We start from the raw sequence: 13382 nt of genomic DNA on the forward strand, positions 1-13382 counted from the left end.
AAAGAGCGACTCTGACCAACTCAGTTGCGACTGATTTGCGAAGGGGGTGGGGAGGGATTGGTGGGATTGGCAGGAAGTCGCGTTTGTTGACATTACTTCCCAATTAGGCCAGATTACACGTTGTGGGACGCGTTGTTCAATGCAGGGACTAGGGTTTAGTAGGGCCCCCCTCCCATCCAAAAGAAAACAATGGGTAGCCCCACTAGCTTTCAGTTGTTTTTGTTTTTGTTTTTTTCTTGTAATTTTCCTTCGCCTTTTTTCTTTATTTCTTTTTTTTTTCTTGTTAGGTATCAACACCAGACGCATTATCGCACGGTGCGGCCTGCCAGCCAGTGATGTGGCGCCGGGCATGGTCCGTTCAGTGCCAGTTTTCGCACCACTTTTTCTCTTGCAAGGTCTTACTGAGAGACATTCAGAGGCTTGGTCATTCCAAGTCAACAAGTGTTAGAGAATCATTGTAAGTTGTAAGCAAAGTTAATTTTGTAACAACGATTCATCGTACATGGTTTCTCGTATAGATTGGTTGCTTTTCGTTTCCCCCCATCGCATTGCTACGCTTTTCCTTTCTTCTTTTTGTTTATACTTCCTAATTCAGTCGCGCGCACTAAGTAGTGCAAAAAGTTGGCGCCACGCGGCCATCCTGGAGAGCTTCCCCGGCCATTGTTTTCGTCAACCCCGGCTAGCTGTGCACCGGATTGACTCAGGACGCGACCTTCATAAAATGGGGCCAAATTTGTGCGCGTTTCACGGGAGTAGGGCCTCAGCCGCGGTTCCCTTTGGACTGGATAAAGAAGTTCTTACTGCAGCACGCTAGAGATGCAACCCGTGAGGTGCCGACCCAATCAGAGGTTTTGCACAGTTGCCTGATCTCGTGACTTGGGGCTCTCCGTCCATCTGTACTGTATTTTTTTGGTGACGGGACACGGCATGACGTGTGGATCGCTCTTGGTGATGTAGGAAGATGATGGCATTGTTTACTTTGCTTGTCAACCCCGACGCAACGTCTGGGTGCGGGACAACGCGCATTGGGCTCTTCAAGCTTGGTTGGGCTCAGAGTCGATCTCAACCACACTAGGGCACTGTATTCTGAAGCAGAAGGGTCCAACTATAACGGCCACTTTACTTGGCTTGGAAGTGAGTATCTCAGCGCGACAAAGGGTGTGTAAACAAAAGGGTATCCGTAGCTTGAGGTGATGTAACCAAAATCCAAGAGGTACGTACCTGTGCTAGTCTGCCTAATCTGATGGAGCACCACTTGTGTTCGTACTGTAGCAGCGAATGGTGTCATGGACCCGCTACGCGCACAGTGTTTTCCAACGTCATTTTCACTCGGTTGCTAGCAAAAGCAAATGGGAGAAAAGCAATAATAACAGATCGGCCGCGGCCGAAGATCGCGAAGCAGAAAACTAGGTAATTACAGTAAATACCTCTCTTTGTTGATGAAAGGTAAGAGATATCTGACATCAATCGGACTTGTTAAAAGCAGCCTGGTCAAGCTACGGATAGTAAACCGTGGCATCCGGTGCAGCATTTCAAACGGAGTACAAACAGTCAGTCAATCCTTCGTAGTTATTGTTAGGCTCTCATAAGCCAGACGTCACCAGACCGACTTTCTGCATGCTTCTCCATTGCCTGCACAACAGTGGATTTATCAAAGTACTGGACCTCACGTTTTACTCCTCCCCCTCAAAGAGCCCCCCTTTCATAGCCAACCCCCTCGTTTGTGCAGCATCCCTTCTCAAACCGCTTAATTGCTAGACTAGACCAGGTGTTAGGGTGTATTGTAGTGACAATTTTGGGCCAACGGACGGGATGGGTCTTTGTTGTTGGCTCCTCGGTTGGGTCCAAAACTCAGGCGAACAGCTTTAGATACCCGCCGCGGGGCTGGACATTTACCACGTCCAGAGCAGAACTGTACAATTTAGTACCACAATTCCCCTCCCGCTCCTGCCTCCCCGTCTGCATCACCCCGTAATGCACGGTCATAAAGATAATATCAGATGGGTTGGCCACAGTGCTTCGTGAACGAGTCGTTTTCCAAGTGGAGAGGAGGTTAGCAACGGGGGGTGAGAAGACGGTCTCTTCCTGGTCGAATTCGGCACGCAAGTGGGACTCTCAGGTGTGAAAGTGAAAATGGACAAAGTAAACAAAACAAACCACAGTTCGCAAAAGTAGCAACTGGTGATCGATAGTGTCAGCGGCGGTGCATTGTTGCCGAATTCGGCGAGTGCCTCTACAACCGACGACGGTAGGCATCAGATCATTTTCTTTCCCCCAGTCGTTTTGTTTTTGTTTTCTCCCTCGGTTGGGAAGGATTTAATTTTGATCGATATTCCGATATTACTCGTTTCAATGCGTATTCGTCTAGCAGTTCTTCAAGCCAAAAGATGCCGGATGAGTACCACCGGTGCACTCCCCATCTCGCTTCGGTACCCAAATCTATACCCAAGAGGCTCCACCTGGTTCCGGTGCTTGCGATCCTTGTCTGATTCCCGCTGCATTGGTGATCATCCTTTTTTTTTTTTTTTTTTTTGGGGCAGTCCTTCCTCGCTGCCGCGCGCCACGTAACGCGATCCGATCCCACGAAAATTCGCGGGTTCGACCTTTTTTTTCTTTTTGCTTCTTTTTTTTTATTCCTCATGCGGCATTGCATGTAATAAAGAAGATCTTTCCATGCCATAAATGGGCTTACAAGGCTACTTAGGCTCGGGAAGAAATACCGCAGCAGACCATTTCTCCGCCTCAGGAACTAAATCCCACATGGTTTGGGGAAATAACCTGGGAGTTGGCGCATTGAAAGAAGCCGATATTGATTTCTGGCTGATCGGTTCGATTCATTCGATTTATTGATCTCATGGCTTTTTTGTCTACCCTTGTCTGGCTCATGCGGAAGAAGAATCGAATTCGGACATTTCGCCCAATGATAAATCCACCTTCCATGAGATGTCAGAGGTGAGCCAGGTGTTTAACGTACGGATACATTACCAATAGGTACGTTACCACCAGTCAGCAAAGATTACTGCTAGTCTAGATTACTACATTGCTGAAACCATGGTACAGCTCATGGCACCTGGTCGTATTTTCCATCTGTCATTTGGGCATCTGTCATGTCCACACGTAAACAGGACCCTTTGTGCAGCAGGTTTTGACTTTTTGACAATTGACATGTTTACGAGGGACCTCTCTCTTGACGACAAAAGATTCCAAGCGTCTGACTTTCGTAAATGCTCGCCCCGAGAAGATGTTAATCCGGGTTCGGCCCAAGAACTAGACCAGACCAGACCTATCCAGATCTAGGCTAGTCCACTATTTTACCTGTTTGTCTAGAATATTAAAATTATAAAATTATAGTTCACTTTGTGCTTTAATTAGTCTAGTTCGCTCCGGGAGGCCCGCCGCTCACGTTTTTACAGCCTGCGGAAAGGCCCTCCTTTGGTGCCGCTGACCAGCCAGACAGTTCGCTAGATAGTAGCTATCTGTCCTTTGGCTAGCTGGCTGGGAGAAAAGCTGGCAGCAGAGAAGGGCGTGCGAATCTTGAAGATCCGCGGGCCCTTTCGGAGGAACCTAGGTGGATCTACAAAGTATGCAGTGCACCAAGCGAGTACGTAGAGTCGGTCCGCATCAAGGGCCAACCTCGTACGCCCAGTTATGTACAGTGAGTTTTCGGCCCAAAGGGGAGGAAGGCTAAGGCCCAAAAGACTACCACTGTAAGTTGCTTACAGTACAAAGTAGGGCCCTATCCACATCTGAAGCCCATCAATGCGGGCAAGCCATCGCCTTGCCGCATTCCCATCCCGCGCGAATATACCTGGCCCCTCCCTCGCCTCCACGTTGGGCTGCTGTTATTTCTTCTTCATCGATGGAGGCATGGTTCAGTACCGGACGGGATGTTGCTGCAAGTCAATGCACCCCATGTCCACTTTGTAAGTGGTAGTCAAAGTAGTGTCGATGCCCGGCTTGTGAGTTTTTATCTTATTTTTGGGTTTAATTTTTAGACTCAATGCGCTTTAAAATGGCACACAGTGGGAGGGAGAATTGCATTTTATTTCAATTTATTTTCCCTTTGTTTACTTTCTTAATTCCACCAAAATAAGAATCCCATTTTCATCGTTCGTCCCCGGCCAAGGAAAAAAAAAAGAGAGAAATAATAATAATAATAAGCACCCTTGCAAGACAAGCTCGCGCCAGACCCTTCGAGAAATGACGAATTCATGNNGATCCCAAAAGCCCTTGAAGTGCGCCCGGCCCGACCACAACGCTCCTGCTGCAAGGAGAATTCGGGGTTGCCTTCTTCTCTGGCGTCGTCTTACAGGGCTATAATCAAGACTGGGTGTGGATAATATTTTCCCAAGCCTTCCTCCACGCACAAGCAAGTCATCCGAACGACCCCTCAACCCCCCTGGTGCCTGTCAAATCTGCCTGATATTATCAATCTCCCTGTGCATTATGGGCATTCAAACCCCCTCTCCCCCTGTCGTTGTTATTTCTCATGCTTTTTATTAGTGTCATACTGTACGTTTGCTGCTTAAAGGTCTACCTCCGTTCATTGGCGATTCCTTAATCTTGGTAGCGTGCGTACCTGGATAATAAATGGTAATAACACATGCAAGGTGAGACGATCTGCGTGGGGTGGAAGCCGTCAACACGTCCATCATCGTCCCGTCAACCCGTCTCGCCTTCTTCTGTTTTGTTTCGATGATTGTTATCTGCATATACAGTACTCTGCAGCGGACATTACCATTCCGCCTGCGGGACCTCTTCTGGCCTCGCCGTGAAACAAAATAGAACGTGGGGCAAACCCTCCTTATTATTTTGCCATCTTAACTGGCTCTTAATGTTTCTATTGTTGTCATGATAACGCTGATGACGACTACGTAGTATACTGGATCTACAGTATAGAGGGGGGAAACCCTGGCTGGTATACGTGGGTAGAAACCCAATTCCACCACTTTGCGTAAACACAACCACACGGACGTGGTCTATCCCAACCTGGTCCGTATCCATTCACACCACTCGTCCAGATCCTCGCAAACCTGGAGGGCATACCCTAGATCCTGCGGCTTCATGCGCTTGCGCCTACCCTCGTTACCGCTGCTGGTACCGCCACCACCAGCGGCGTCATTATCATTTCCGCTGCTTCCGTCGCCACCGTCTAGGATGTTCTCTGAGACGATGTGCACCATGCCATTGAGCTTGATGTCGAACACAATCGAGGCAGTCATGCCGCGGAAGGGAAAATTGACTTGCAGCCGGGGCACCGGGTGCGCTGTGAGCGTGACGTCGATGGCCACCATTGCGGGGTGGCCCTGTACTTCCTGTCCCTCGCCACCTCTGCCGTCCTCGCCACCCGTCCTGCCGTTGCTGCTGAGTGCCTCTGGGGCCGTGTCCAGGTCCATGCGTCCCCCGTCGCGACCAGTATCAGATCCCCTGCCACGACCGTGCTGCAGGTTCTTTGTAAAGCTCGAGTAATCGTCACGGGTTGTTGTGGTATTTGTGACAACATTCTCCACGTCCACCGCCGCTGGAGCTGTCCCTGTCTTCCCGTCAACAAAGCTCGTCGTGTTTGTGGCAACGCTGCCGCCCCTTGTTTGGGAAGACGGGTCGCGGGGTCCAAAACTCTTCTCAAGCAACGTTGTTAGTAATGCATACTGTCGCAGAAGCGGCAACATGTCGATCAGCTGACTGGGGTGCGAGAATGACAGCGAGGTAAGCAGACGGCCGTAGACCGGTTTGTAAATAAAAAGCGAGTTCTTGTGCCTCGCCACTGGCAGCATGCCAACCACGGCCGTCTTATCCCTGAGGTGTAACTCGATCTCCCTCATCCTTGTGATAATCCTAGTCTCCGTTGGATTGAGGCCCAGGGGTTCAGGAAACAAGAGGCTATCAAAAGTCCTTAGCTCGCTGTATATGGGTTGTGACTGTGCGATTGCATAGATGTGGTCCGAGTCGATAAGGGACATGACGACAGGTGGCTCAAAGTCTACCGTGAACATAACGTTGGGTAGCCTCTGAAACTCCATGCCGTCAACCGCCATCTGATCGACTGTCTTGTCTTCAGCATCTGAAGGGAGAACCGTATTTGGCGGCTGTTGCCAGTCTAATATGGGGCCGTTCCCAAGGACCAGCTCTTCGGCCGTCGCCCCTTGCTTCTCGACAGCTGGCGACAACCAGTCAGTCGAGACGCGTGCCGGCGGATATCCCATAACATTCATCGCGCTGCAGCCAACCCACAGGCCCCAGGTGCGCTCCGTCCTATCGATGTAGTCTCGCATTTGCTTGGCATCCTCCGCGTCAGTAGCCGTCCCCGGCGCCAGATGCTTTTCCTTCCAGTACTCTAACGTCAGGCCGACCCGGCCCTGAATGTGCATCCCCGGGTGGCCGCTCCTCGCACAGATGGCCGTCAGCTTCTTGAATTGCTCACTGCGTTCCCCCATAGCCGGATCTGCGCGCAACCTTTCCAGTTCCCATTCGTAGAGGCGGTTCAGGCTCTCGTGCATCCCAGCAAGGGCCTCCTGGCAGCTGAACCCCGGTATGGTGCTCAACTTGTCAAGCGTCGCCAGCCTCTCCAGATTCGCGGCGAACTTGTCCAGCATCTTGCACAGCGGGCTCTGTCTTGGCTCAAGCTTTAGGTCATTGTACAGCACTCGCGATGCCCTCTCCTCGTGTTTGGTGACGGTCTCGTTTAGGCCTGGGAAGGCCAGCGCGACCTGGTCAACGATGTTGTTCGTTATGACAATCTCGAGTGCCAGGGCCGACCCGGCAATGACGAGCGTCCTTGTCAGGGGGTTGCTGCCGGTCCCATCCTCCCACAATGTCTCGAGCCCAATGCTCTTAGCCAGCCGCTCTAGGCCAGCCTCGCTGACCCGGCCCTTGTGCTTGCTGAGCATTGCGAGTATCTCCTGTAGCTTCTTAAGCCGGTCGTCATCCTCCGTCCTGCCCAAATCCCCAAGGCCGCCCGCGCCGATGTTATCCAGGCCCAGGTCGAGCCCTCCGCCGATGCCCAGGGCGCCAAGGGCCGCGGCGGCGCTGGGCGAGTCGAAATTGACGGGCGCGCCGCCCACGCCGGTGTGTCCCATCAGAGTGTTCGTGTTCGCCGGCGACCTCTTGAAGTGTGACGGTGACGACTTGGGCCCATGCGGTGAAAAGGCGGCGCTGTGCGGGCCCTGGGTCATGGAGAAGGGCGTCGATACCGGGGGCGTGCCGACCGCGCCGTACTGCTGCGCCGATGCGCCAGGAGTTCTACCCTGCTGGGAGGGGCCATGCTTCATGGGTGTCGGGGTCGCCATGTTGATGTTCTCGGTCGCGCAGCGATGCGCGGACGGTCAGGAGTGCAGTGATCGATCGGTCTATACGCGACTGGCTGTCGACTATCAAAGGCTGTTGCACCACACCTGCCTTTGGTATTGGAGGGGTAAGAAAGTCATCCCCACCTCGTCACTTTAGATCCAGAACCTAAGCTAGAAAATAACATCAATGCCCTTGGCTCTGGCCGATTCGATTCAAAATTTCGAAGCACGATTATTTGCAATCGCGTCTTCCTTCGTGCAATGAGGCTGAAATCGTGTATCTCGACGCCAGAATGCATGCGGATGCCGGTACCTTTTCTTTATGTTCCCGCGCAATGTTTATCAGGATTTTTTGACACGGTAACTTGGCTTGCTTGGGTACCTGCCGTAGTGGTTGACATTTACCGCCGCACTGACCACTTACGATTGTTGAGCTCCACCTTTACTGCGATTCCGGCGGGGACTTCCCGTCCATCTGAGATAAGGACCCGAGGTTTCGGCCTGCCATGCAGCCACTTCAACATGCCTAAGGGCCACACCAGACCAGCTCAACCATGCGACCATGAAAACATTGGATGTCTTGTGATAGTGGCCGTGGAAGTACTTGTCGTGTCACGCGCCTACTGACAGCAAGTTGTCTCCGCTTTCTCGGGATGCCTTAGTGCTATCTGCTTTCCTCTGGTCTTTAGCTTGTCGGCGTTGATCGTCCTCCATCCCGAAACCCTGCTCCGAACTGCGGCGTACGTCATGATCTAGCGGCCCAGCCTGTCCCACAACCCTCCACGTACGCACAACAATAACAATAACAACGTCGACGAAAGTGAAGCGGCTTGAGGCCCTCAGACAAACTAGAAACCATGATGGAGACGAACCTTCATAGGGCTCGTATTATTTCGAGCATTGCCGCGACAGCGATCTCGCTAGCATGCGGCACCAACTGTGCGGACTGCCTTGACAAAATCACCTCTTACGATCTTTTCAAGAACCGCCACTGACCAGTGAACTGCATAAAAATAGATGTCTACAGCGCGTGGGCGCCGCAATTCGCTGACAAGCTGCGCCTTTCTACGACGCAGAGCGAGCTCATTGGCGTGGCTGGTAACCTGGGCATGTACACGATGGGCGTCCCGATCGGTTGGGTCATCGACCGTAATGGTTCACGACCAGCCGTAATGCTAGGTTCGGCGTTGCTTGGTATCGGCTACTTTGGCCTCAAATTCGCTTTTGATCAGGGTGATGGATATGTGCCTTTATTGTTCATTCTCAGCTACCTAACGGGTTTTGGTGGCTGCATGGCGTTTGCTGCTTCCGTGAAGACATCGGCCCTCAACTGGCCTCACCATCGCGGTACAGCTACTGCGTTTCCACTTGCTGCCTTTGGTCTAAGCGCCTTCTTCTTCTCAATGTTTGGAGAGATTGCATTCCCAGGCGACACAAGCGCCTTCCTGCTGGTCCTAGCGGTGGGGACCATCGGCCTGACCTTTGTGGGATTCTTCTTCCTAAGGGTGTGGCCACATCCGCACGCGGAGCACCATCGCTACAACCATGCGGGGGATAGCCTCGGGGAATCTGGTATTCCGTATGAAAGTGTCCCCGGTGTGTTCTTAACCGAATCTACGGAGCTGAGGCGAACGATCTCTGCTCCTTCTCGCGATCATTTTGTTGCCAAAACTTCTAGTGCCAATACTGATGAAGAAATAGGCTCAAACAGTGGCGAACAGAACCACACAGTGGTCGCAGATGGAGAAGGCGACATTGAGGATAACGTGGCAACGCATCCAAAGAATTTGGACACGCACAGCCCGCGACGAGGCGATGAGGAAGCCGCCAATGAGACTTCGTCTCTGATGTCCCGCTCATCCACAGCTTCGTCATTGCCCGGAGAGGTGCTTGTTCAGAGCATAGACCTCGATCGCTCCCATCGAGTCGATATTCGTGGTTGGACCTTGCTAAAGAACACCGAGTTCTGGCAACTTTTCTCAATCATGGGTATACTGGCTGGTATTGGACTCATGACAATCAAGTAAGTCGCTTCACGTGCGTCTTAGACGAATACACCCAGCTAATAATGCTACAGCAATATTGGACACAATACAAATGCTCTGTGGAAGCACTACGACGAGTCCGTGAGCGAGGAGTTTCTGATTGGCAAGCAGCAGATGCACGTATCAATCCTTTCTGTCGGTAGCTTCTCAGGAAGGTTATTGAGCGGTAAGCTGAAAACAGAAACATGACACGCATAGATGCGATGTTTCTACCTAGGTTCTTGCAACGGAACTGACAAAAGTACACAGGGGCCGGATCTGACTTTCTCGTCAAGAACCTAAAAGCCAGCAGGGTTTGGTGTCTGGTTATCTCAGCCATTGTCTTTTGCGCAGCTCAGATATGTGCTTTGACCATCACAAACCCCCACTTCCTGTTATTCATATCATCGCTCTCAGGGCTGGGGTACGGCTACGCCTTTGGGGTATTCCCTTCGATAGTAGCCGAGTCGTTTGGGATCCACGGTCTGTCGCAGAATTGGGGTTTCATGACTTTTAGCCCGGTCCTGTCCGGATGGATATTCAACTTTTTCTACGGCCAAGCGTTCGACGCACATAGCGTCGTCGGTCCAGGAGGCGAGAGGACTTGCCTGGAGGGAATCGAATGCTACCGTCCTGCATACTTTTTCACACTTGGGGCTTGTGGGCTGGGTCTACTGGTTTCCCTGTATGTGATCAGGCACCAGAGTCAGCAGAAACTGCGAGAGGCGGCACGTGGGGCAGGAGTCGAGTAGGGGAATGTGAACATCCGAGGCCGGCTTTTGATGCCACAAGAGAGACCGCTATATCCTGTAAATTAGAATTGGCAGGGCGTTTTGGAGACGTATTCGTTTGTGGGCGTCTTAGACAGAAAATTTGTAGTGCATGGCATTTAGACAATCAGTATAGAGCAAGCAACTACACAATAACAAGGTCAAATTCTCTACCGGTTCTGAAATAATGGCACGCCGATAGCGCCGCCTTGCCTCCTACGATGGAGACAGCGTACAGCGCAGAATATATCCTGAGTCAAACTGACACAGACAGAGATAGAAATTAGTAATGCCGAGCTCGGTAAATATGTGCTCTTACAAAATTGCCGCGAGTTAGTTGTGCTGCTTGGGTTTCGTATACCGAGTCCCGATTTGGATCGTACCGGGGCTCGCTTCGGTTTGGTTGACCCATCTATATCCTTTGAATAAACTAGCAGTGGTCTCTTTGGCTCTCTGAGTGCCACCAGGTAGCATTATGGCTGAGTTGTTTCTTGACTTTTTTTTTGTTTATTTTTGTGCATGCTTTTTTTGGTCTTCGAAGCCAAAACTGGGGACCTCATCAGCCGCCGAGACTGAGACTCCTCCTGGCTTGTTTCCAGAAGGGGAGACGTGCCAGGCAGTGCAGCTTTTCAATGCCGAATTGACACGTTTAGTGGGGATTCGTCATACAAGGGGTGGGTGGGGTTGGGGAACCCTCCCCATTGGCAGTGTCACGCAGATTCGACGGATGTGAGACTTCGCCAAAGGACGACCTGATTTCCGCTTTCAGATGACGTCCGAAGAAGAGAAAGGGGAGGCAGCCAGTCGCCATTCTCGACGCAGGAGCTGGGGACAGGTCTGCGTATTGTGTGCAGTTTCGAGATAAAGGGTGGTGAGTAAGTAGTCAACAAACAAAGGACGATGTTCGAATCGGTGAGCAGCCGTCCCGGTCTGTCTTGATTACGCCAAGTTAGAATTGTTTGCAAGTCGAAGAGCTTCTTTGGGCGCACAACAAGACACAATAAGGTGCATAGTGCCGGTATGTCAAGAACATGTAGGGTCGGAGATGCGATCCGCTCAAATAGCGTCTTCTAGGGCCACCTACGACAAAGAAACCGCAGCATTTTGCATCTTATCAAATCAAGGGATGACTGGGGAGTCCAAATCTAGGAGTTTTCTTCTTCTTCTTGGCTCCTCGAAATCGGGGTCCAAAAATCCACGTTTGTTCCGAACCAAACGAAACTTAGATAGATGTGGAGCTGAAAACTCTCGGTGTGGTTCGAATTTGAAGCAGCTGAATGATGATCTGCCCATCCCCTGGTGAGCAAGGGGCAGCTCGCCCTAAGGGGCTGGAGGCGTTTTTTATTTTTATTTTTATTATTCCCTCTCCCTCTGTGTCTCCCAGCAGTTGGTATCCAAATCCTGCATTATGGTTGGGTAGGCTGTTATGGCTGTCAGCGGCTTAATTGTTCTGATACAGGGGATGATGGTAGGACCGGCAGATCAAAACGTTGCTTTTCAAGATGCCAAAAATCTTGTTAATGTAACCCCTGTCTAAATATTTTCCGCCTGTATGACGATGAAAATCAGCATCTACTGGTAACTTCAATAACTGTCCAACATGAGCGACATGTTTCCAGATGGTGTGTGCTGTAACCAATGATGACAAACAGAAGAAAGTTAGACCGGTGAGGCTCTATCGGGTCTTCGTACTCCACGGTTTCGGAGATGGTCCGGTTCCACACGTGGGTGCACGATCCAGTATGAGTCTGTTTTATTCTAGAATAGGCCCGATCTGAACGGGCTTGACTGTTGAGCTGAACTCCCCGGAGGCGGCACATGCGGTTATTAGGTTTCTAGTTCGAGGAGCCGACTTTTGCTGGCATGGTACCTGAGCAAGACGGGTCATTATTCAAAGTGCCCGCGTGAATAGCGTCAAAGTATCTTCTTATACGACTTGATCTGGCCTTCGTGTTTGATTGCAACCAGTTTGGCATTGTGTCCTCAGCGAGTTGGTTCGTAAATCGTAGTAGGCTCAGCTGAGGTCTCCCATCCCATGACCAGGATAATGAATAAACAAGACGAAAGAACTGAGTTTCCAGAACGAGTGGGTATCAGACCCAGGACGGTAAAAAGCAATCCAGTTTCCAGATTTTCGATGCCCCGCTGACATGGAGATTGACATTGGATCTTACGGTCCCTTGTTCGCAAGACTCAACGTAATTTACATACACCAATTTCTGCTGGTAGAGTTCAGGGCGACAGATGAAAAAGTATGACTCGAAAAAGGTCCACTTCCACGTTGCAATACTGCCCGCGCAAGGGCATGTGTGTCTGAAGGATTACAAGGAAGGTTGGGACGACGAGGTATTCATTCAAGGTACCCAGATATTGTAGTACACTTCGGGAAGGTGTGTATTTCTTTTTCCTTTGTTTTTTTGTGTTTCTTTTTTCTTCTCATCTTCGAGAGGATCAAATCCCATGTTGCCTGCTAGCGCATGCGATGCCACGGGTAGCTCATGCATGCACATGTGCAAGCCCTCGACAGTCTTGCCGATAAACTTTTGCTATAGCCGAAGCCTGGGATCTCGATGGGCCATGACTGTCCTGAAGCACACTACATACTAATGTAGTATGGTACATTGGTATTAAAAGTGCCGGTAGAGAACATTTTAGGTACGGTATACATGCAAGATGGGGGTTAGGAGGAAAACCCGGTGTGGTAATCATCTACCAAATCTATAGGCTTTGGTCTGACTGCCAGCGGGCATCTTATTGGTTATAACAACATCAAACTCGTTGGAGTTCCATTCTTTGATGTTAAATAAAAACCCATGCACGTTGGTACTTTTGAATCTTTACTTCGAGTCCATCGTTGGGGAATTTTTTTCCCCCAATAGACTCTTTCTTTTGACTTGCACAATTATTCGAGTTGTATCTAGACCTAGTCTATTTCTAGTCTAGATGCAAGCCTGTCAGTGGGCGCTTGATGCAAGGGAGCACAAAAAGGTGCCAAGTCGGGATTTGCTACATATTATGGAACCGTCAGAAGGATGATCCGACGGAAGCAGAATGAGAGAAAAAAATGTCAAGACAACATTAAAATGGTAAAAGCAGAAGTTGGTATAAGACTTTTGGCAAAAGCGTTTATTTTGAATTTACGAAGACCGATTGATGCTGTGCTCTAGGTACCCCAAGGTGGAGGGCGGGCGAATGGGTAACCAAAATGGTCAGGGTCAAATGGTGGTGGTGGTGGATTCAAGGTTGCTTGGTGTCGGTAGCCAGGGTTCTTGCGGTGTGGTGATTGAGCTGCCCTTTCAAGA

General features: G+C 50.6%; 3 protein-coding genes across 3 annotated transcripts; 2 read left to right on the top strand and 1 right to left on the bottom strand.

The window, feature by feature from the left end:
- Nucleotides 1-957: 957 nt before the first annotated feature.
- Nucleotides 958-1410, top strand: PpBr36_01341 (uncharacterized protein; the record flags this gene model as incomplete). The annotated part of the gene is made up of 2 exons (XM_029888528.1): nucleotides 958-1158; nucleotides 1276-1410. Coding segments are annotated over 2 exons (336 nt in total), but the record flags the coding sequence as incomplete, so codon positions are not given.
- A 2964-nt stretch (nucleotides 1411-4374) lies between these two features.
- Nucleotides 4375-7286, bottom strand: PpBr36_01342 (uncharacterized protein; the record flags this gene model as incomplete). The annotated part of the gene is made up of 3 exons (XM_029888529.1): nucleotides 4375-4419; nucleotides 4512-4706; nucleotides 5034-7286. The coding sequence occupies 3 exons, from the start codon at nucleotides 7284-7286 to the stop codon at nucleotides 4375-4377; spliced, it is 2493 nt and encodes an 830-aa protein (XP_029752386.1).
- Nucleotides 7287-8143: 857 nt separating this feature from the next.
- Nucleotides 8144-10062, top strand: PpBr36_01343 (uncharacterized protein; the record flags this gene model as incomplete). Its single annotated transcript, XM_029888530.1, has 4 exons — nucleotides 8144-8225; nucleotides 8304-9309; nucleotides 9364-9497; nucleotides 9581-10062. 4 exons carry the CDS (start codon nucleotides 8144-8146, stop codon nucleotides 10060-10062), a joined length of 1704 nt encoding a protein of 567 aa, XP_029752387.1.
- Nucleotides 10063-13382: the final 3320 nt, after the last annotated feature.

The sequence above is a fragment of the Pyricularia pennisetigena genome, chromosome 2 (genome assembly GCF_004337985.1).
Source record: "Pyricularia pennisetigena strain Br36 chromosome 2, whole genome shotgun sequence".
Lineage (NCBI taxonomy): Eukaryota > Fungi > Ascomycota > Sordariomycetes > Magnaporthales > Pyriculariaceae > Pyricularia > Pyricularia pennisetigena.